At 37.1% G+C, this 22,915-nt stretch overlaps 1 protein-coding gene across 1 annotated transcript in view; it reads left to right on the top strand.

The window, feature by feature from the left end:
* The window catches only part of LOC140154583 (uncharacterized), a 30,481-nt gene extending 13,023 nt beyond the window's left edge, over nucleotides 1-17,458 (top strand). Inside the window, exons 4-12 of the mRNA XM_072177150.1 lie at nucleotides 979-1,026; nucleotides 3,875-3,999; nucleotides 4,405-4,866; nucleotides 5,080-5,195; nucleotides 5,620-5,728; nucleotides 12,624-12,740; nucleotides 13,715-13,927; nucleotides 14,751-14,914; nucleotides 16,989-17,458. Of these exons, the coding sequence (XP_072033251.1) occupies nucleotides 979-1,026; nucleotides 3,875-3,999; nucleotides 4,405-4,866; nucleotides 5,080-5,195; nucleotides 5,620-5,728; nucleotides 12,624-12,740; nucleotides 13,715-13,927; nucleotides 14,751-14,914; nucleotides 16,989-17,124 (1,490 nt within the window). The 3' untranslated portion in view covers nucleotides 17,125-17,458. The remainder of the gene's footprint in view (nucleotides 1-978; nucleotides 1,027-3,874; nucleotides 4,000-4,404; nucleotides 4,867-5,079; nucleotides 5,196-5,619; nucleotides 5,729-12,623; nucleotides 12,741-13,714; nucleotides 13,928-14,750; nucleotides 14,915-16,988) is intronic.
* Nucleotides 17,459-22,915: the final 5,457 nt, after the last annotated feature.

The raw sequence follows: 22,915 nt of genomic DNA, 5'->3' as shown, positions 1-22,915 counted from the left end.
CATTTTGAAATCATTAATAGACTATGACATGAATACAAATTATCAATTTTCATATTAAAAATACAAAACATCTTGAATTTTTTTTTTTTTTTAATTCGGTACCGGTACCCGCCCGAAAAATAAACGTGTACCCGGGCACGAAATTACCCGAAAATCCCAACCCTATTCTTTGCTTGAAGACACCTGTATTGACAGTGGTATGTCCTTTGTGAATGGGGATAGAATTGAATACAGAGTATAGCATATTATGTCTCCATTTGCAAAGGACATAACACTGACTATACAGGTGTCTTCAAAGAAAGAACAGCAACTCAACTATTGGAAAGTCTCAAAACCACCAACTTGTGACGTTACACCCATTTTGTGGGTCACATATAGATTGTTATGTGTGAGGACCAAAGAAGCGTATCTTCCCTGGGGGGATGGACTCTCACGTTTCATAGTGTATACATGTATGACCAGAAAAACACAAAAAAGGTCCTTTTCAAAGAATGAATGTGAATCTCGGGAATCACTTTTTGGGTGTCAAAATGCCTGTTGTGATGAATAAGGTTTGTTTTTAAACTTCTAGTTGGTGTCTTTGGGTCATTTTAGTGTACAACCCAAGTGTGTTCTTTAAGGTGGTACTACACCCCTTGATAAATTTGTGACTATTTTTACATATACAAAACCAATGCATTCTTAGATATTTAATAGATTATGAAGTGAACACTAGTTACAAATCTGCCCATTTTGGATACAAACTTGCAATTTTGTTTAAATTTTGCATTTTTGGCTGGAAATCGCATATTTTTGGATTTTTTGGAAAATCGAGGTGCCTATTTTGGCCTTCTAAACTGTGTATTCTTAACAGACCTGTAATTTTTTTCAAGGTTCCTTTTCAGCGTTAACCATCGCGTATATGCACGCGACATCAATCTGAATAGCAGAATAGCTATAGACTTGTCTAAGACACTAAGTTGTTTTTATCTTTCAAAGCACCCCCAGCCCCTGTAGAACCAGAAGTAGAAGATATAGCAGAACCAGGTAGATAACTGCAGTGACATGCACTTTGTTGATTGGATCTTTCTAATTGCAGATCTATAGAAAATCCTAACATTTTTGTTTCTTAACATATTCTCTTCCTTTTCTAACATCAGACCTGACTTCATCGTGAAACAGGTGACATGTATATATATGTGTGTTCTTGTTTATAAGCCCCCGCCTCCCGCACCAAACAAAAAAGTATGTTTCAGAGCTTGGCCTTGGGAAGATTTTAAATTCCAGTGTGGAATTTGTTTTTTCCTCTTTTTTTCAAACTCAGTCAAAATAATCTTGAGATGCCTAAAACCTTTGAAAGCTTATGCATACAACAAGCTTATGCATACAATGTACACATACAGGCTGTATCAAAATGATTGGTACCCATCATTTATTTTATGTTTATTGACGAGCCTGTTTCTTTTATATATGCAACATTGGATCCTCTTGAAATGCCCAGGATTTGTAGTTTTATAACCATTCATAACGTTCATCTATAAATAAGGCAGCTCTTATGTTACATTTTGATGTGGCAGTCATGTCCATAATCACTGAAAACAGATTGGTACCATTATTTTTTGATACACCCTGTAATGAAATATTTGGATTTTAAGTGTTAATTTATACAACTCTTAGAAAACATATATTTTGACAGATATATTTAAAAAACAAAATTGGGAAAAATTGAATTGGCCAATTTTTCAGAGACAAATGTGCACTGCAAAAATAATAGCTCTGAAATATACTATTTTGGGGCCTATTAATTGAAATTCATGTTTATATGCTGCAGCTGTATTTTTATTACAATTGGTAACTTGAATCTGAAACCTTAAGTTATTATGAATCTATTTCTTTCTTTTTTTTATCTTTCAACAGCTGTGGTTTTACTGCCTATGATGTACTCAAAATTCTCAGAATTAAAAAGGATGAATCTAATTTCTTTGTCTACAATTTTTGTTTTGTCTTGTTTGCTTTGTCATATACAAACGTCTTTTTTGTGTTATGATGTTTGAGTATATCTTCCACAGGGGGAATATGAATTTCAAATGTAATTACAGGCATGAGAATTTTCCTGCCCAAGCAGGAATTCCTGCTTTTTTGCTGTCCAAAATTCCGCATTTGTATTTATTTTTAGCCAGTTTTGAAGAATTTTAGCCACATTTTTTGTGTTTTTCCTGATTTTTCAGAACGTTTCTGTTTTGTCATTATGGAAATCAATTCTCATGCCTGGAATTAGCACATTAACCAATTCTATTTTAAAGCCAACCTCCCTCTGCAGAAGGTACAGGTTGAATCTGAAATTTAAGTGAAGTTGTTCATTCCATTCAAAATTCATATGCCCTTTGTGGAAGATATTTCCAAAATCTTCCACAGGGGTAGTGTGGATTTTAAATGGAATACCGTAAATATTTGCCTAATAGCGCACCTGGGCTCCTTTGCCTTGGGGTAAATTTCATGTGCAAATAGAGAGCTCCCTTCTCTGAAATCCCAACAAGATTTAAGGTTCTCTGCCGTTATTTGCTGGTGGGAATTTTACAGGAGGGCGCTTTTAGGTTGTGCCTAATATTCCACTTATGTCAAGGGAGCCCATAGCGCCATTAGTCGAATGTTTATGGTAGCCCACAAAGGAAATACCATTATTTTAAGTATCACATGTAATATCAGATAAAATATGCAATTTTCTTTTTTGGACTTTCTTTTAACTGCTATGTAAATTTACCCATCCAAGTAACATATCAGCATCTGATTTGTAAATAAATAGGGCAAGTTGTCCCTCTCCCTTCCCCTCCCCATACTGGAACCAGTGGTTTAACGTCACAGGGGCATGGGGGCATGTGCCCCCAATAAAAAATTGCCCACAAATGGCTTTTGTCCTCCCCAGTCAAGCCCGGTCCCCCAATCATGGTCTGTCCCCCCCCCCCCCTAGGATGAATCACATGACTACGCTACTGAATAGGACATCCTTTTACCCAGTTTTAGACCCCATCTGTACTCATTTTGGCCCAGCTTAGCAGGTTGGGAAATTTTACCCTCCCCTGCCCTCCCCCCGGGTCAAAGGCCCCGGTACATCACTGTCCCATCTACCCCAATCATTTCTGACTGTGAATTAAGTAACCGTTTTTCTTTTTTGTTCTTTGTCACGTAACATAATGATTTTTTGTTTCCGTTTTGATGTTTCTGTATGTTTGTTTTAATCTGATTTAAAGCTTTTTTTCTCCCAAGAAATCCTTTTCCGTGTATTTCAACCCCATGAGAACTACCTACTGATTGGCCAAAAAGAAGTTTTCATTATCAATTGGCCCATCAGCAACATTGTTAGAATAATTTCACCACGTAAAAAAATTGGAGTGAATTATTTGCAAAGCTCCATTCTGATTGGTGATTAAAGATAAGATATCATTTAATTGACCAATCAGAGGCAATGTTAGATTGGCAGGTAGTGCTCAGGGGATTAACAACCCTCGTCTGTTTCTAAGTTTTTAAATGTTATGCTGCTGGCTGCATGTTTACCTAATTTTGTTCTGCCTTTGTATTTATACTTATATTGTAATTATGTAACATTGCTAAATGTTTTAAACAGTAATTGTAGTCATCTAAAGTTGCACAACTTAGTCGCCAATAGTCGTAGTCATGACTATTATCAGGAGTCACAACTTTTGATTATGACTTGGTATTAATAGTAGACTAATGATGACTATATATCGTGTTAGATATAATCCCTCAGTCCAATGATATCCCATGGTGATTTTCACTCATATTTGACTTCCAAATAGTCGTATTAGTCGACTAGTCACAAAATTGAAACAAATAAATTTATTCACAAACGTTTCTTCCATTTTGCTAAAATCATTAGCAGATAGGCTTGTAGTAGAGGAACCAATCCGCATACCATCACCAGTTGAAGCGCCCTCTGTGGATGAAGAGGAGTTGATACCACCAAAGGCTGTCTCAGCAGCTTGGACAGAGCCTAGGGCACCGGTAAGCTAACAATTAACTTCTAAGCTGTAATGTATTCAACTCCTAGCAATCTGCTGCTTGGGGCAAAGCGGTGGTGTCGATATAATTATCGCCTTGCCGCTGGTCACCACTAGCATTTCTGGTGCAACTGCGCAGGGAAACAAAATCATCGTCAGAGCGGCAAGCTGCAAAAAGTATGAAACTAGCATATACTTGTGTCGCACTACTGCATTTCAGAGCTTGTACATGCAAATGGACAAATCACAGTGGGAGATTTTGAATAATGGACATAGCAGATTGTATTTGTTACAAAGGTATATAGTATTAGTATTAGTGATTTGCTTATTCATAAAAATCTTATATGAACATATAATATGAAATACAAAAATTATACTGCAATGTTATATAAATTGTCAATTCCTACAGACACCAACTCCAACAGCTTCTCCACCACCTGAACCAGCAGCAGAAGAAGAAGAGCGAATCCCTACTCCTCCACCACCCAGGGAACCTACACCACCCCCACCAGAGGAACCTAAACCTCCTCCAGAACCAGAGCCAGAGCCTGAACCTCCAAAAGAACCAGCACCACCTCCAACTCCACCCAGGGAACCAACACCACCACCACCTCCACAACCACCACCTCCACAAGAGCCACCACCCCTACCTGCAACACCACCCCCAAAGCCAAAGAAAGAGGTCCGGATTCATGATCCTCCAGTGACTGAACCGCCGCCCAAATCACCGATAAAGAAGAAAGAAAGGAAAGCACCCAGTTTGATAAAGAGACCGTCTGTTACAAAGAAGCCAGAGGTGAACCCTGAACCGGTACCTAAATCTGTGGAACCTGTCAAAGAACCAGAACCAGTGAAAATAGAACCAATTCAGGTAGGTTCTTACCTCTTATGCCCATACCATACTAAAGTTTATTCAACTTATAATTTGCAAAAATTATTTGGTTATTGTTACTGCACGCGCCAGTAAACTCCCAATGTACGATTGCGTAAATTCGTATAAGCGTGCGCCAGTCACCCATTACACAAAGCGCAACTAGCTTTGCTTCAACATCTTATTTCAAGTGATTCCTTTAAACTTTTTCAGATTCAGAAGAAAGAACCTAAAGTACCTAAACCAATTGAGGTCCCATCTCTTCCACAAGTTGAAGTTGTTGAAGAACCAACACCTGAACCACAGGAAGAAACACAAGAAGAAATAAGGTAAGCAGAAGCAGAGATGCCTGTAAAAGAGATTTAGAACTGTGTTCAGCTTCTTGCAGACATCTGTAGAATTATTGTGGGATATGCTAAAAATGAGATCAATTTGTTTTCAACTGGAAGTCAGTTTGACCAAAATGTGGGGGACCTACCACCCCCCTGAAATTGTCAAATGCCCCAAAAGTCCCATTTGCAAGTGTAGACAGCCATTTTTTCAAAACCCGCCCAAGTCCACCTTTTTAAAATCAGCCCCCCCAAATAAATCCTGGTTATGGGCGTCACCAAAATTCCTCCCCACAATACATTATGCAGCGTGCTAACAGCCCATCCATTAGCACCCCCACACACACGTTATTCATATTTTACCCATGTGTTAGTGGACATGTATAGATTATTACTGTTGTGTTATTACTTGAAATTTTACTAGCCCACCTGAGCCAGAAGAAACAAAGGATGAAGGAGAGAAGAAGAAGCAGCTGGGACCACCACCTCCAAAGGTCAAGGTGGACATCTTTGGAAGGTCAATGGATCCAGAGGTAAATGTCCATCTCAAGTATGATATCTCCTACAGGACTTTCAGCTTACCAGCAAAAATACAGGCCTTGCCGTTTGAGGCAAGCGATCGCTCTCACTCGCCACCCCTTCCCAAACTCAAATTCTTTAGTGAGCAATTTTCCACATGCCAAAGACATTGCAAATCGCCGAAAATTGAATCCAATTTACATTCAAGTTTCAATGTATTTGATTTATCGTAATAATAAATTGGCCTTAATCCCTGGATTCGAAAGAGAGGGTGTTCTAGTTTCATATTAGTATGGATGATCTTTCAGACATATAGCGAGTGATTCGACCACTACATATAATGTAGAGAGTGATTCGACCAATTGCCTAGCTTCATGTTAGCGAGTGACTGACCACTCGCCTATAAAATCTAGGCCTGAAAAATACCCTTAAACAAAATGAGATGGTTCTGCAAAAAATTACACTTTTTGGATTAATTTCACAAAATAGTTGAAACAGACAGAAAAATTACCCTCTTCTTGATAATGAGTTCTTCCAGTTTAAACCCATACACCCCCTATGGAAGACATGTTCTTAATCTTCCATATAGAGAGTGTGAATTTGAAATGGAGTTACCTGTATGAGTGATTCCATTTGAAATCTTTAACCCTTCTGTGGAACATTTAATAAGGTCATGTCTTCCACAGGTGGTGTATGGATTTCAAATGGAATAGCCCAGTCAGTGATTTCAAACCCCTGAATATGTAAAGGAGGCACTTGCCTGGTTGCAATTAAACACTCCTTTTCACTATTTTTTGGTCACATTATGTTCACAGTGTGTTTCTTGAGTACCCCCTCTACGCAGGTAAATGTATATCATCGTTTTTTGCCAGTTTAAAAAGAACTTTGCATATTGTTATGTTCAAGAGAGTACATTACAGGAGCCTCGTCTATGGACCACCACACAAAATCAGGCACCGATCTGCAAAAATTAGGGGGGCGGCGCCGCTCTGCAAAATCGCCCCCCAATCCGCCTCTGTGAACAGACCATGGTATTTATAAGTCATTAAGTGGGATACTTATTGTACAACCTACAGTGGGCTGTTCTATTTAAATTCCACACTTTGCTTCAGAGTACAAAAAAACCCACACTTTCACATCATATTCCCTGTGATTTGGTCACGGAATCACTATTTTCATCCCTACTATACGTACATCCCACAGAATTAGAGAAATACAGCTAATATGCAAAAGTAAGCAACACTGGTACGAGACGAATTAGCAAATGGTTATATTCATGTGTTTATTGTTCTATGGTTATATTACTGTGACGCTTCAAGCAAGGCTGATATTTCAATGCAGACAAACAAAAGACCACATTTCATGGTGAATTGCAGAGCAATTGCAAGGAGAAAGGAACATTTCACTGCACGATTTCACGGTAGCGTTGTGCGCGATTTCGTGCCACAAAAATCGTTGGACCCTGGTCAAGAGAAAGGAAGCTCTTGGTCCAATGTGAAATGCTAAATACTAAAGTGTTCTAATCATGTTACATGTTTTTATTTTCAATACTTGCTTCCTTGTGGATCTCTCAACATCTTCAACCATTCAGTATATGAAAGTATGTATATTCATTTTGCACTTTGCACATCCACTTTGTGTCTGTACAGTGGCTTGTATGTAGTTTGCAGTTTCAAGTTGCACATGGTTTTATATTGTTCATTTGTGTAAACTAGACAAATTAGACCATCATTTGTAGAGCCTTTCCAAGGATTTAGGCAGCTCCATTTATAGCTGTACAGAGCCCAGTGTTTTTTTTCAATTTAATGTTAGGCAGCTCTTTCAGTCTGGAGAACAACATGTGTACATTTGGAGACCCCCAATTTTCTTAAAGCCATATTGTAACATTTGCTGTGGAGGACGCCCTCAATATTTTTCAAAATTCTGTTTTTTAGACGATTATAAGGTGCTGTAGTTTTGTCAAAATCCAAGATTTTGAATAAAGTACTGGAACTGTTGTTCAATCATTACATTGGAAATATTAGTCGAATACGTGCGCGATCCTCATAACACAATGCGCACATGGCATGCAGGATGTTCATGCACACATCAAAGGACTGTACTGTACGTAGCATGACCGGCGGAATGACACACATTGGTGTCATCGGCGCTGGTAATAAAGTCCAATTTTCTTTGCTTTACTTCAGTTATTAGGCTCAGAATTGAAAGAGGACATATCTTACAGTAAAAGCTAACATTTTATGGAAAGTGATCTATTTTTTTATTATGGAAATGTTACAATATGGCTTTAGTACCACCAAAATCATAAACTCAACAAAGGATGGATCAAGGAAGCAATAGAGGCCCGCATGTTTTGATCGATTGGCTCCAAACAAAGGATTTGAACCAGTGTAATCATGGTGCAGTGTAGTCCATTCAATCAAATGTATTCATCAACCTATTTGATCGTAGTGCATTTGTTATGTGTGTGAGACAAACTGTCACGGTTGATTGCAATCACGCTTTTGTTGAATGCATTTGAGTAGTCCGCCTTATTTATGGTATGATACGTCATATGCACAACCTCTATGGTAGAAAGAAGCTGTATTGAGGTATTCCAGTTGAAATCCATATAACCCTTAATGTCCCACACAGGGAGTATGAATTCTAAATGGAGTTACCTGAATGGGTGACTTCATTAGAAATCTACATCCCCTGTGTGGAAGATTTAAGGTCATGTCTTCCATAGGGGATATGTGACGTGTCATGTCAAAAGGAGACACTTTTGGGCAGGATCATAAATGGAGAAATAGCCAAAAATCTGCCGGTGGGTGATTTTTTCACAATTTGGGTTTGTTGCAAATTTGTGGTGTTATTAATGCTAAAACTATTGTCTGATAGTTTCAGACCGGAATATAACTGGCATCTTGTAGTTTTTGAGACATTCTTCAAGTTAATTCCTACTCTCAACATTGTCAATAATATTTTTGAAGGCCGATATCTCAATGTCCAATTTTATAATACCATAACTTTCCGAACTCAATATCTTCGCTTAGGAATGTCCGATTTCATTGGGGAAAATGGCATTGTGGCGCAAAATATCTCTAAAATTTAAGATATGTAAAAAACTCAAAATTCATAGCCTGCCCAAAAATGTCTCCTTTTGATATGACACGTCACATATGTTGATATCAATGAGAATAGCCTATTTCAATTCACCCATTTGTTTATCATTAAATCATGCACACACCCAGCTACACTTACTGCGGATATTTTCATGAATACCATAGTCATCATAATTATGATTGTTGAAAATTGCTTGTTTTTTGCCACATCATGTAATGTCACCATGTATATATTATGATCAGCATAATACAGTAAGCCAAAAAATTAAGGTACCAGTTATGTTTACCCCTTGTATATCCTAAACAAAGACAGATATGTTATAATTGGAACCAGCAGCCAATAGCTGCATCTTTTAGCTAGAATTTAAGACCTCATTCGTTACACTTGTTCAAGAAATAAAGACACGACGATCCAAAACCCCAAGGAAGGTGTCAATTTAAAAGTTGCAGTTTCTTCCATTGCATGCGCTATTGATTTGTACACAACGCATTCGCGAAAGTGAACTAGCGCCGTGCTTCCATTGATTAGCATGTTAAAACTAGCGTAGTATTGTCATTGATTAGAATGTGCGTCGATACTCTTTGAGGTTTTGCACAGTACCGGAAGAAGAAGAACACAAAAGTGCAACACAAAAGTGTAACTTTTGATTTTGTCGCTTCAGTAGGTTTTTGATCCCCGTTTCTTCAAATAAGGTCTTGAATCAGAGCTAAAGAGTTCGGGTATTAGCTGCTTGTTTTAATTTGGACATATTTTTCTTTATTTAGGATATACAGGGGTGAACATAACTGGTACCTTAATTTTTTGGCTTACTGTAGGTGAGAATTATACAGGTTTTGGAGTACTGCACACACCAGTGAAGTTCAAATTTATGCCCTCGTAAATTCACAAAAGAGCAATACATAACTTAGTTTACATAGGTGCTGCACCCAGCCGTGTGTATGCTGTATCAAACCATGTTACCCGCATATTACGAGCTGATCATAGTGTATCTCACTGACACACACATTTTCTCATGCACAAGCACCCGGTGGAGTCACTCAACTTGCAATACTGACCGCACGATCGTTACCAAAATCGCGGAAAAAGGGGTTATTTTTAGGGCTTGTCCGCGGACAAAATTGTCTGTGAAATTGGAAAAATAAGGGTGTTTTATCGCACAAATGTCCACGAAATTGAAAAAAGGGGTTCTTATTATTTTCTCCCAATCCTGTGGATAGCTCATTTTTTTGGCCAGATAATTAATGATTAAATTTGGTTTCCTACTTTGTACTCATCCCATGATCAATATTGTTCTCGGTTCTATTTCATGTGTAGCCTTAGCATAGATTCGCAGAAATTTTGCAATAGCCAATTTATATGAATTCCATGATGCCCTGTTAATTACTGAAAAAAACATTCATAAAAGCCTTGTCCTTGAAATGTTGAAATAGGGTCAAAATAGCAAATGTGTCCTCGGAATCTAAAAAATAGGGGTGTTTCAGAGTACCATTTTGTCCTTGTTTTAGAGTAAAAAAGGGGGTAAAATTTCATGATTTGTCCTTGAAATCAACTGCGAAAGGGGGTAATTTGTACTTGTGGTAACGGTCCTACGTGTCCCCCCTGCCAGGGAGTGACCCCACCGGGCACAAGCAATGTATCATCAAATCAAGTTGTATGGGTGTAGTTCTTTCAGATCATTCAGCATGACATTATCACATACACACAATACAGGTGAAATTAAAGCTAATGAATGTATGCACAACCACCCATCACCTGCAAACCTGTGGACTCTTGAAGTTTTCATGATCCATGTGTGGACTTGCCCTACCAGGCAGGGTGGGGGAGGGGATCAAGCAATTTTGCACAAAATTACCGCAAAAAGTGGAAATTTGTGTGCTTTAGGGGTTTTACCTCAAAAGTGGGAGGGGGGTAAAAGAAAAATATGGGGGATATTTGCCCCCTGTAGCGCTGCAACTGCATATTATGGCTTTAATCAGTTTTTTTTGTGTTTAAAGTGCATTTTGTTTCATCATTTGCCAGTGTTTACAAACACACCCCACACACCAAATTCACTGCCACATAATCATATCAGCTGTGTTTATTGCTCCATTTACATTGTACATTTTAGCATACAGCATCAGCATACTCATTTTTACTTTACATGCACGGACAGGTCTAAAAATATCAGGCAGCTTGATTGTCAAAAAATCATTTGTAATATTTGGGCATTAGTTACAACAAATGTAGAGTCATATTACTGGCGATGTGCAGATGCTATACATCGGTTCGCTTCAAATTGGGTAGTGATGTCAGTGCTTTTTTCCGGTTGCACCGCAAACCTTCCGACTAACCGCCCTTGTAACATGTGCATGTATTAAAGCTCTTCGCGATCAACTTTACACTCACAATTTGTTACTGCAACCAACAAACATGCACATACGTCACTACCAAACTTGAGGTAAACCAAAGAATAGTAACGCATTTGTGTTCAACAATTCATGTGTAATATGAATTTAACAAAGAGACAAATCTATTTTCGGCATTCTGCCAAACTCATAATAATATGAAACAACCATTGTTTCAATCTATGTCAGAGGCAGCGGTGGCACCAAAACTTTTATCAGAGGGTGGGGTGGAGCGTGACTTCTCTCTAGTCTGAAGGGTCGCTAGTCCGAAGGTTCTCTAGTCCGAAGGGTCGCTAGTCTGAAAACCAAATAAAGTTTGCTAATCCGAAGGTTCTGTAGTTCGAATATAGAATAAGGTTTAGGATTAGGGTTAGCGGGCCTTATTCTATATTCGGACTAGAGAACCTTATTTATTATTCAGACTAGCGAACCTTCGGACAACCCTCAGAAATAAACAATGCTTGTGCAACATTGCTTCAGAATGTGGATATGTTTGTAACTTTAGGTTTTTACTGGGGCATCTAGGGGAAGAGTTATGACTGGGGGCATTCCCCCCCATGGCCCCTACCCAATGTAAAGATTCAACAACAATGATTAACAGGGACAGATTTAGGTTTCAGTTTTCTACTGGCCCTCCGGGCCAGTGAAATGGCAAATCTAGTGGCCCTGCAATAAATTTACTGGCCCAGCTTTTTGAATATGTTCTATTGCAAAAAAAACCCCAACTTTTTTGTCGGTGCTTTTGGGGAAAATCTATATCAATTTTTAATCATTTGTCATCATACAATGTGTATCATATCGCAAATATCAAAAAATCAAAATTATTTGATATTCCTCGTTTTCAAAATACAATTCGATATGTCTGATGTGATCTCAGGTCCCACAAAAAAACATCATGTGAAAACATCACTATCCAAGCCCTTAAAAGTCAAGCAAACCTTAACATTTTAATTTGTTTTGTACTGAAAGTACTCAATGTAGAAAGTGTAGTCACTAACACAAGTTAGTAGTAACACAGTCAGTAGTCCTGCCTTTTTTAGTTCCAAAAGTTTCAAACTAGGCAGTATTTGCGGTATCGCTATCATCATCAGATATAATTATGTAGCGCATGGAAGTAAAGTAGTACATAGGCCTACTATCGTAAGTAAAAGCGGCCAGTATATTTCCAACTTGCTTGCAACGCAAGAATAAGAATATTTAAACAAAAAAAATCATTGAATAAAGATATAAATTTCAAGTAACAGGCAGAGCAGATAACTGTAAATATGACCAAGTGTTATATCAGGCTCAAAAATCTAGTGGCCCGCCGGGCCAGCATTGTTGGAAGTTTACTGGCCCGATGCAAAATCCACTGGCCCCGGGCCACTGCTTAAATCCGTCCCTGATGATTAATCCATTTTGTCTTGGTCATAATAAACAGCAACTATTGGACATTGAAATGAGAAGCAGAAGACGTGGCAAGGGTGACGGAGATGATGAAGAATATGAATATACCAGTAGCTATAATGGTGACCCTATACCTGACTCTGCAATGAAGGTAAGCTTACTGTACTAATTAATTCTGGTTCCCGGAGGGGTCACTCCCATTGTGGCCTGTACACCATCCGCGATAATCAACTTTTGAAAAGCACCCTAAACAAGGATTTAACCCTTGGCTAAAACAATACCCTAAACAGGTGTTTTCACACCCTAAACAGGGATTTATTCCTTGCATCAAATTTCATACCCTAAATTTCATTTCCACGTATATGCATTGCAATTTTGCTACCATTTTTTTCAATATTTCATGTTTTTAACCTCTAAACGTGTTACTCGCGTATCGTGCCTATCCACGAAAAACTACCCTTTTTACGTGTTTTTATTATCGCGGATGGTGTACAGGCCACAATGGGAGTGACCCCCCGGGTTCTGGTGAGATAGGATATAATTAATGATGTTTGAGATTGTTCATGCAATTGATGCAGATGTATAAATCAGGCAATTTTTTTTCATTTAAAAATGCTTCATAAGCATAAGGTCTATGATAAAAGTGGTATGTGATACACAGGGCTGTAGTAAGCAGTGGAGACCATGGCTTTATACCAATTTTTGCCCATATTTGTTTTTTTGATAATACATAGGTAGTATATTAAATGATTATTATAAAATCAAGTTTATAGCTTTAATATTTTGAAAGTTCTTTCTAAATATTGACACCAACGGTTTCACATATTTACCTGTTTACCTGTTTACCTGTCGTCTCGGGCACTCTTTTGGAAGGCTATGAAGCCTTATAACGCGCATCCAATTTCATCATTACTATATTACCGTATATTGGGTATTTCTGAGTTTCATGTGATACAATGCGCAAAACAGATTGTCAGGCTAAAAATAAATGATCAGAAAAGACCTTTTCTTGTAATAAAAGTATAAAGCTGCCATATTCACATTTGACGGTTTCTGCTTTTTATATTGAATACATCTGATAACTGACAGCTATCCCTAAAAATATTTTTACATGCTTTTCCTTAGAAATCTAAAATTGAATCGTGGTTGAAGGGGAGGATGGCGCTGTCCAAGCGTGCCAGCCGTTTTGAGCTTCCGATGGATGTGAGAGAGCTAGAAGGCATGACTCCTATTGCGTACCTTGAACGATATTGCATTGTTAACCGGAGGAGAGCGGCATTATACAGGAGGGCTTTCAATAGAGTGGACAAGGACTGTGACCTTATTATAAACCAAAAGGTAAGAGCTTGTTTTATGTATCATATTTCCTCGAATAGTCGTCCCCTCCTCAAATAAACGCCCCCACCACGTTTTTTTTTTTTTTTCAACCAAGATGTTTCAAAAATGCCAATATTTCTATGCTATCTTGTGTTGTAAGCTTACCAAGTTGCTCACATGGTCGATAATAGCGTCGATAAGACGCAAAATTCTGGTTAGAAACCCGGAAGTGAACCAGAAGTCAGTGTTTCTAGTTCGTAGTTTTAAAGCTTACTTATTGATTTTAACTGGAAAAATCTGCTTTGTAAAAAAAGGGCTAAAAATGTCAAAAAAATTTCTGGGAAATTTGTTAAAAAATAGGATTCAAAAATCATTTGCAGAGGGGATATAGGTCTACTTTTGACCAGAATGAAGATTTCTAATGCAAAGGTCTGCATTTGGAAAATCTGCACCCCCATGAAAAAATCTGGCTCCAGGCTTGTACACCACAATGCAACCACAAAAGAGTATAGTTTGGTAAGGATCACTAGGCTATTCCAGTTGAAATCCACACTACCCCTGTGGAAGATTTTGGAAATATCTATCACAGGGGGAGTATGTTTTTCAAATGTAACTGGTCAGGGTTATTCATTTTGAAACTCATACTCACCTTTATCATAGCTTAACCTACAACTGGAGTGAGTATTTCAAATGGAAGTAGTGCCCAATTGTCTTTTCTACTCAAAATTCATACTCCCTCTGTGGGAGACTTTAGCCGGATCTTCAACAGGGGTAGTGTGGATTTTAAATGGAATAGCCAATTTTCAACTCACCCTGTGTATATTTTCGATTATTTTTCTTGTAGGAGATGGAGAAGGCCATAGAGGATGCTCTTGTAGACACTGTTCATGTGGAGCAAATCAACTGTGTTCTCAAACTCATTGAAGCTGAAGATGGCATCAAGATAAAACCAAAGCTTTTCTCGGCTATTTGCTCGCTTTTGGAACGACTGTTTTACCATGAGTTTGTGTAAGTTTATGGGTTGGATTATCTGAAATTTTTTGATTCAAGGTTGGGAGCAGATGGAAGAGAAATTATGCAATGAAAAAACGTGTTTTCTGGTCCCGACCGACCCAGATTTTGCTTTTGGGATTTCTGTGTGTGAATTGATTTTTGGATTGTCAAAATGGTCCAATTTCATGTGACAAATTTTAATTTTGTTTTATAAATATGATCTGCTTCTGAGTTCACAAAACTTATACAACATCTCCAAGACATTTATTTTGCATGTTCTGTTGGCTTGTAAGTTCTACTAGCATGGGAGATATCGCCATGTATGATTAATATATTGTGATATTATTTACATACTGTGGTATAGTCTATATAATCTACCTTGAGTCACCGGCACTAGATTTGAAGTTCAGCGTGTACTGCGTTGGCTTAGCGTGATTTCTTGCGTGTACATATGCCAGGCATTGAGTTTTGCAAAGTGACAGGTGTGCTGTAAATCGCACGCCTGGATAACCCGAGGTGTGCTCTTAGGTGTGCTGCAAATCGCACACCTAAATAAATCAAGGTGTGCTTTTTTCAAAACTGGTGTATGACTATGATTTCATTTTCAGTTAAAACTTAGCAATGTTGTGACTACATGTACTTTTTTTAATTGGCCACGGTTAAGCTCTGGGGTAATGAACGGTGCATTCTGCAAAGATGTCTTTTAGCTGTAAATTTGCTTTGGTGATAACTTTGCTTGTATCATTCGTGGTTAATTGAAAAAATAAAAAAAAAAAAAAAAATTATTTTACAAGTTGGTATGCACAAAGGGCAAAGTTGTATTGTGTTCATATCACAATCTACCGTAATTTTTTAAATTTTGTTTTTTTACATTTTTATATTCCCCCTGGATTTAGAATGTCCCTGGACCTTGGACTAATTGCTAGTGTCATTTGTAATTAATTTAATAAAAATACAAAAAATTACAAAAGATTTAAAAAATTATAAATTCTTGTTTAAAATGGGCAAATTCGTAACTTATGTTCACATAATAATCTATGAATGATTTTCAAATGCATTTGTTTTGTATGCTTCTTTACATCATAAATAGGTTGCAATGTGAACATCAATTATAAATTTGCCTATTTTGAACATGAATTAATAATTTTTTTAAATCTTTTTGTAATTTTTTTTTTTATTTCTAAAAATTTTTTCATGGACATTTTTAAGTTTCAGGGACATTCTAAATCCAAAAAAAGAAAACTTAAAAAAAAAAAAAAAAAAAAAAAAATTTTTTTTTTTTTTTTTTTTTTTTTTAGGCGTGCGAAAAATCGCACCCTCGGCGCATTTTCAGGCGTGCGGCGCGTGCGAATCGCACTCGCACGCCTTAAAAACTCAATGCCTGATATGCAGCACATTGATCGCGCATGTAAAAGTATGTACACGCATCAAGTAACCCTAAGCTAACACAGAACACGCTGAACTTCAAAGCTTGTGTCGGTGACTCGAGGTAGATATACGGACTAGAGCAACTTTCATATTTTCATATACTTTCAACTTACAAAACATTTGAACACCATATTTTTGAATTGACTAAAAATCTGAAGTCTGCGACACCGGAAGTGATCTGTACCAGGGTCGCCAATACAAACTAGCAATTTCCAGTAGCGATGATGTCTTTCCGAAGCAATAAATTCACTATTTTAGTACATCCTTGTATTTATAATTTGTTTTTAATCTGAGATAATAATTTGTTAAATACAATTCATGTACCACTGAGGATTGATTCATTTTTTGGGCGGGTTGATGCATTTATATTTGGTTCTATTTTCCAACATTTTTAGTGATAATTTTGTTGTAAAAACAGCAAAACGCTTGTGTATTACTTATTGCACGAGAAATTGTACAAAATAATGCACTTGTGTTGATAGGTCTAATGCACTCCCCCCTTTGGGGCTCGTGCATTAGACACATCAAAATCTCAATACGCATGCATTATTTTGAACAACTTCACTCCCAACAAGTGATACCCATTTATTAACCTATTTTTATAAGCCAAATGTTTGGGCGGCATGTTTATTGTATTTTTGTCTTTATTTTTTTATTTTAGTACGGAGGATACAGTGGAGATGGATGGAAGTAGCAAAGAGAGGGTAGAGACGGCAGATTTTTCAGCCCTGGATTGGAAACTTCAAGGTTGCACTGTGAATCCACCCCTCAAAAAGCTCCTGTATAAACTGCTGTAACTTCTATACTGTGCACAAAATGTATCTGTACACCAGGGTTTAATTAGGCTATTTCATTTAAAATCCACACTACCCCTGTGGAAGATTTAGCTAAAGTCTTCCACAGAGGGAGTATGAGTTTTGAATAGAATAGACAATTGGGTAACTTCCATTTCAAATGCTCACCCCAGTTGTGAAAGATATAGGTTAAGCATGGGAGTATGAGTTTCAAAATGATTAACCCTGACCAATTACATTTGAAAAACATACTCCCCCTGTGGAAGATATTTCCAAAATCTTCCACAGGGGTAAAGTGGATTTCATCTGGAATAGCCCATTTAACACACAAATCTCACATATTTACACGTGCACACGCTTTCTGTACCCCTTCAAATACGTGTTCATATATTCAATGATTTGATATAGAAAACCCTGATATTTTCATCTGGTAGTGATAAACAACAAAAATATACCCTTATTATGAGAATGAACCATGGGATTACGGCCATAGCTAGTGTGGACATGAGTCAGTAGTTATCATAATTACTAGAGAAAAGAAAATTATAATTTTTGGTATATCATGGAAACCCCAGAAAAAACATTCGTTTGGGTCCTTTTTGAAAGTTCATGCATGAGCATGGTAACAACTGTCTCCACACACCATCCATGCCAGGTAAAGAATTATTTTGTATAGGCATCAAAGCATGTGTCTTTATAAACTGCCCGCCGGCTGTTGAGAGTAGCTTCTATTGCGAAATGAGCTTATACTTGTACTCGGTGAGCGATTGGCTAAAAACCAATCACTAATTATAGCTCAGCGATGTAATTTATTTATCTATGAGTTTCCTTTCAAAATAAACAGGCTAAACCTATTGTCAATGTTTTGTTGAAGATTGAGTCTTTCAATGGTCTGTATATAATAGTAAACTCAGGGACAATAAGATCACATTCCTCCATTGCATATTGAGATGAATTGATTTTATTCCTATAATGAAAATAGTCTACATGTGGTGATATGATCGTGTAGATTCTTTTGATATGCACCGTTATTTTTTTGCTATATGTACAAAATTTGACATTGTAGCTGAATATGTGTTGAAAGAATATGATAAGCGTTACGTTACTGTGCATATTGAAAAACCCAACCTGCGTCTTGAAAACAAAAAGTGACGAAAAATAGAATTTTCTTGAGTTGGCAACGTTAAGAGGATAATGAGCATGCACATATTGTAAAAATTAGTCTTTTCAGCTGATAAATGGCAATGCCGTGTTCGTAATGGGGAAAAAGCGTGTATTTTTTATGGTAGCGGTGGTGTGCATAGTCTGAGTCGATTGGCCTATCTTGAGCAAACTCGCCATGTGGATTCGCCCTACTATCATGGCAATTTCTGACACAAAGCTATAGGGATGTTGACACTCTGCCCCAGTATGTGTAGCTATAATTTTGTCTACCATTCATTTTCTATAATTATATGTTACAAGGCAGTTGGCATCAAAATGTAATTTTAGATTTCTTAAACCAAGTGACAGACTTGCTTTTATGCTTGGAAAAATTAATGATACATCAGTAGTTCTAATTGATATTTTGTATAACATGACAAGTGTTACCTATTTGTTGTCAAATAAATAATATAACAAAGAATTGTTAAAGTATTAATTCAGTTTTATTAGAATCTGTTCACACACAGCCTGAATGCCAAATAGGCTATTCCAGATAAAATACATACACCCCTATGATGTAAGACATGACTTTAATCTCCCACACAGGGAGTGTGACTTTCAGATGGAGTAACCTGAATGGGTGGCTCCAATTGAAATCTACACCCCCTGTGTGGGAGATTAAGGTCATGTCTAACATAGGGGTGGATGGATTTCAACTGAATAGCCCAATACATTATTGAAATACAAAATATTAATATACTATAATTGACCTTTTCGGTAAATTCCATAAGCCTTTGCGAGTACACCTGAGATGTAGGGCACGGTGGCTCAGTGGTTACGGCCTTGGATTCATAATCTGAGAGCTTACTTGATGTGCATGGGTTGAGTCCCGTCCCACCACCGTGTTGCGCCCTTGGGCAAGGCGCTTTGCCTCGCTTGCCTTACCCCACCCAGGTGCAATGGGAAGCTGTTAGGGGTTGTCACAGTCGTTGTACTGATGAACCCTGCGCCAATTGTAGGCTGCAAACGTGGTTCCGACATATTCTAATGACGGCGGAATAAATGTAAAGCGCTTTGAGGCTGTTTACTGCATAAAGCGCTATATAAATATCTACATTTATTTTTTTTATTTTATGTCGTCATTTGACTTCAGTACACGTCAGGCCGACTTGCAAATCGTTTAGCGAATATTGTTACTGCGCATTGCAAGTCGGCGTGACGTCAAATGACGACATCTCGGGTGTACTCGCAAAGGCTTATGGGATTTACCAAAAAGGTAAATTGAAAGAACATTCATATACATCGGGGAGAGGGGCACTTGTATATCAAGGTGGATATCATGTTTGTGCAAAAAGAAGTAAAAAAGGGAAATTTTTCACAGGCACATGCGTAAAATAGTTAAGGGTGTCAAAAACCAGTTTTAGAGTATTGGGAAAATACTTGTCTAATGTCTAGGGTCCATTCTGAAAGCATGAACATGATATCACCACAGAATACAGTCCCCTCCCCCAACCCGAAAATACCCAGTCCATTTTGCTTCCTCGTAAGAATGATGTTAGTGTGTTGTGTTTCAGTGTGTGTAGTATTAAATCGTGGGCATTGACTTTTAGAACTGACTTGGACACATGAGATCAAAGGCGGTACATTCTGTACGTGTACGAAGTATCTCCAACAAAGTACCATCTCTTGAGGGAGCCAAATGGACAACACTAAATTTTCACCAATATAAAATATGCAGTTCCTTTCGGCCAAATTACTTGTGTGCAATAATATTATTGGTACATATTTTTACCTTCCACTAACATGGCACATTATTTTACATATTTTTGCTATTCTAATTAAAATTACTTTTGTGTCTTTGGTTTAATAGTTTAAACATTTTACTTTTCACTACATTGCACATTATTTTCACCAATATTCATGTAAAACCATATACTCGGCACATTTTGACGGGTCAGTGCAAGACCGTCGTAACTGGCATTTTGGTCAAAATTGAGTTAATAATGTAATGGATTAAAGGAAAATAAAGCTCATTGCACACATTTTAAGCTATTTTGTAAGTCCTAAATAATTAATAATAATACTAATAATTTGCTATCGGCAACAACTCTCTAGGTTCCCTAGTCCAAAGGCTCCTTAGTCAGAACACATAATTTACCATTCGCTAGTCCAAATTCAGAAAAAGGTTCGCTAGTCAGAATATCAAGTTCTTTAGTCTGAGGGTTCGCTAATCTGAAAAATAAATAAGGTTCTCTAGTCCCCGGGGGGGCCACTCAAATATAATGATGTAAGCATGCGTGACCAAAAAAGCGCGTGAAAAGGGGTGTTTTTTTTCGGGTGGGCACGTTACGCGTGTGACGCGTTAAGGGGGTCAAAAAACGGTGATTTTCATGAAAAGGGGTTGTTTTAAAATCGTTTGTAACGCATTTAGGGTACCATTTTAATCCGCTTTTCAAATCTGCTGAAACTCCGATTCCGAAAAAAGTTTATTCCAGTGTCGTATAAATGTTTAAAGCACTATGTTATGCAAATATATTTCATGTTACATGTGATTTAACCATGGCCTCGTACTTCTATGTAAAATACCGTTTAGATTAAAAAACGTGCATATTAATTAATGACGTCATGATTATGATGATGGGTATATAGTTCAGTGGACAAAACGGGGAGACGAAAATCCGGAATGAAAATATCATGTATTTCAAAAAGATTTTTAGGAACTTTATAGATTCCTCACATTATTTACTACTCCTGCTGGTAGATTTGCGAGTTTCCCCTTCCCTGGATTACTTTAGGAAATTATATATGCAGTAGAAAGCATGAAAAGGGCCGCTGATATCGGGACACGATAATCAACTTTAGGTGCCGAATTCGGAACCAAATACGATGTGAATACTGCTTTAACGTTGCGTCTGGATAAACTATGATGATAAATTACGCTGAATATTGGTATATTCTCACAAAACTACTTTACGAGAATCCAATCAGATTCATGTAACAAGCTACGAATCTGAATTATTTATATTTTAAAGCGGTACGGTATGGTATACCGGCGGGGGGGGTAGGCTAGCTATATCCGGGAGGTAGACTCAGTTTTAGTGTTCAATGACAAGTTACTAACTAAGTAGGCCTACAAATTTGTTCAATTTGTCAAAATCCATCAAAACTTGTAACGGGGGTCAAATTTAGACAAAAACTTGTTTAGGGGGTCAAAATTAGACAAAAACTTGTTTAGGGGGTCAAAATTAGACAAAAACCTGTTTAGGGGGTCAAATTTTTTGGGAAAGCGCGCTAAAAACTTGTTTAGGGGGTAATTTTTCTCACAGAGGAAAACTTGTTTAGGGGTGTTCAAAAAAAATTTGGTCACGCATGCGTACACTCTCATATTTGAGTCGCCCCCCCGGGCTCTAGTCCAAATATAGAATAAGGCTCGCTAAGCTAACCCTTATTCTATATTCAGACTAGAGATCCTTAGGATTAGCAAACTTAATTTGGTTTTTGGACTAGCGAACCTTCGGACTAGAGAAACTTTGGACTAGCGACCCTTCGGACTAGAGAGAAGTCACAGCGCTATCACACTGATAGCAGCTGTTAATGCCTTGCATTGTTCAGACAAAAAAATTTAAATAAATAAAAAAAGATGCCCCATTGCACTTAAATTGGAATGCACACACATAAAATGCAATAATTGACTCGTACAACAGATTAAAATTACAAGATTAATGACACTGGATATTAAAAACTACACCTTAAAAAGTAATCTAAAAATAACTAAATTATTGCAGTAAGGCTTAAAAAACTTGTTTGATGGCGTAACCAGACCGACCCTAAAATTAGGCCCGACCCTGACTTTTTTTTTTTTTTTTTTGGCAACCCTAAACCGAAAAAAAAAAACCCAAAAAAAGAATAAAATAAATTTAATTTAAAACAAAAAAGAAGAAAAAATGCAATTTACAGCTATAAAAGTATAAAAAAAAAATCCCAATCGACCTACCTAAATTTTTCTTATGTTACAATTTTTTTAGGCCTAATGATGTATAAAAACAAATGCCAAACAAGTACAGAATCAGTATAAACATGATAAAAAGATACACTATGAATTAAAAAGATAATCTTGAGCATCACCTTAAAGCAAAAAAGGCCTAAGTAAAAAACTCAAAACACAAAAATGCTTTTGCAAAATGACAAAAATGCAGAAATGATGTTCTTGCACCAACCTCACTTTTTACAATTGCTACTGGCAGGAGTACTTTTGTGCGATAATGCTCATAATTTTTTTCAGTTTATACATTTTGGTTGATACCCTGTATGCGCTTCTTTTTCTTTCTTTGTTTTGTTTTTTTTTTTTTTAAGTAATTTCATTACTTAGTTTTGGAATGTGCGAAAGTTTTTACATAAATCTTAGGCAATTGTCCGTACTGTAAAAGTTGAAATTTTGGTGTTATATTCATGTTGACATTCCAAGGTCAATGTAAGAAAGCTTAGAATTACAAATTTGAAAGCAAGTGAAAATTGCCAATCTTTTCAGATTTTTTTTTTTGCAAAGTGTGAAAAATTAATAACATTAAAATTTCAACTTTTTTAGCAATATATGGGCTATTCCAGATGAAATCCATACACCTATGGAAGACATACCTTAATCTTGTACATT

The sequence above is a fragment of the Amphiura filiformis genome, chromosome 6 (genome assembly GCF_039555335.1).
Source record: "Amphiura filiformis chromosome 6, Afil_fr2py, whole genome shotgun sequence".
Taxonomy (NCBI): domain Eukaryota; kingdom Metazoa; phylum Echinodermata; class Ophiuroidea; order Amphilepidida; family Amphiuridae; genus Amphiura; species Amphiura filiformis.
The sequence above is the reverse complement of the archived record's forward strand: the minus strand, read 5'-3'. Positions and strand labels throughout refer to the sequence as shown.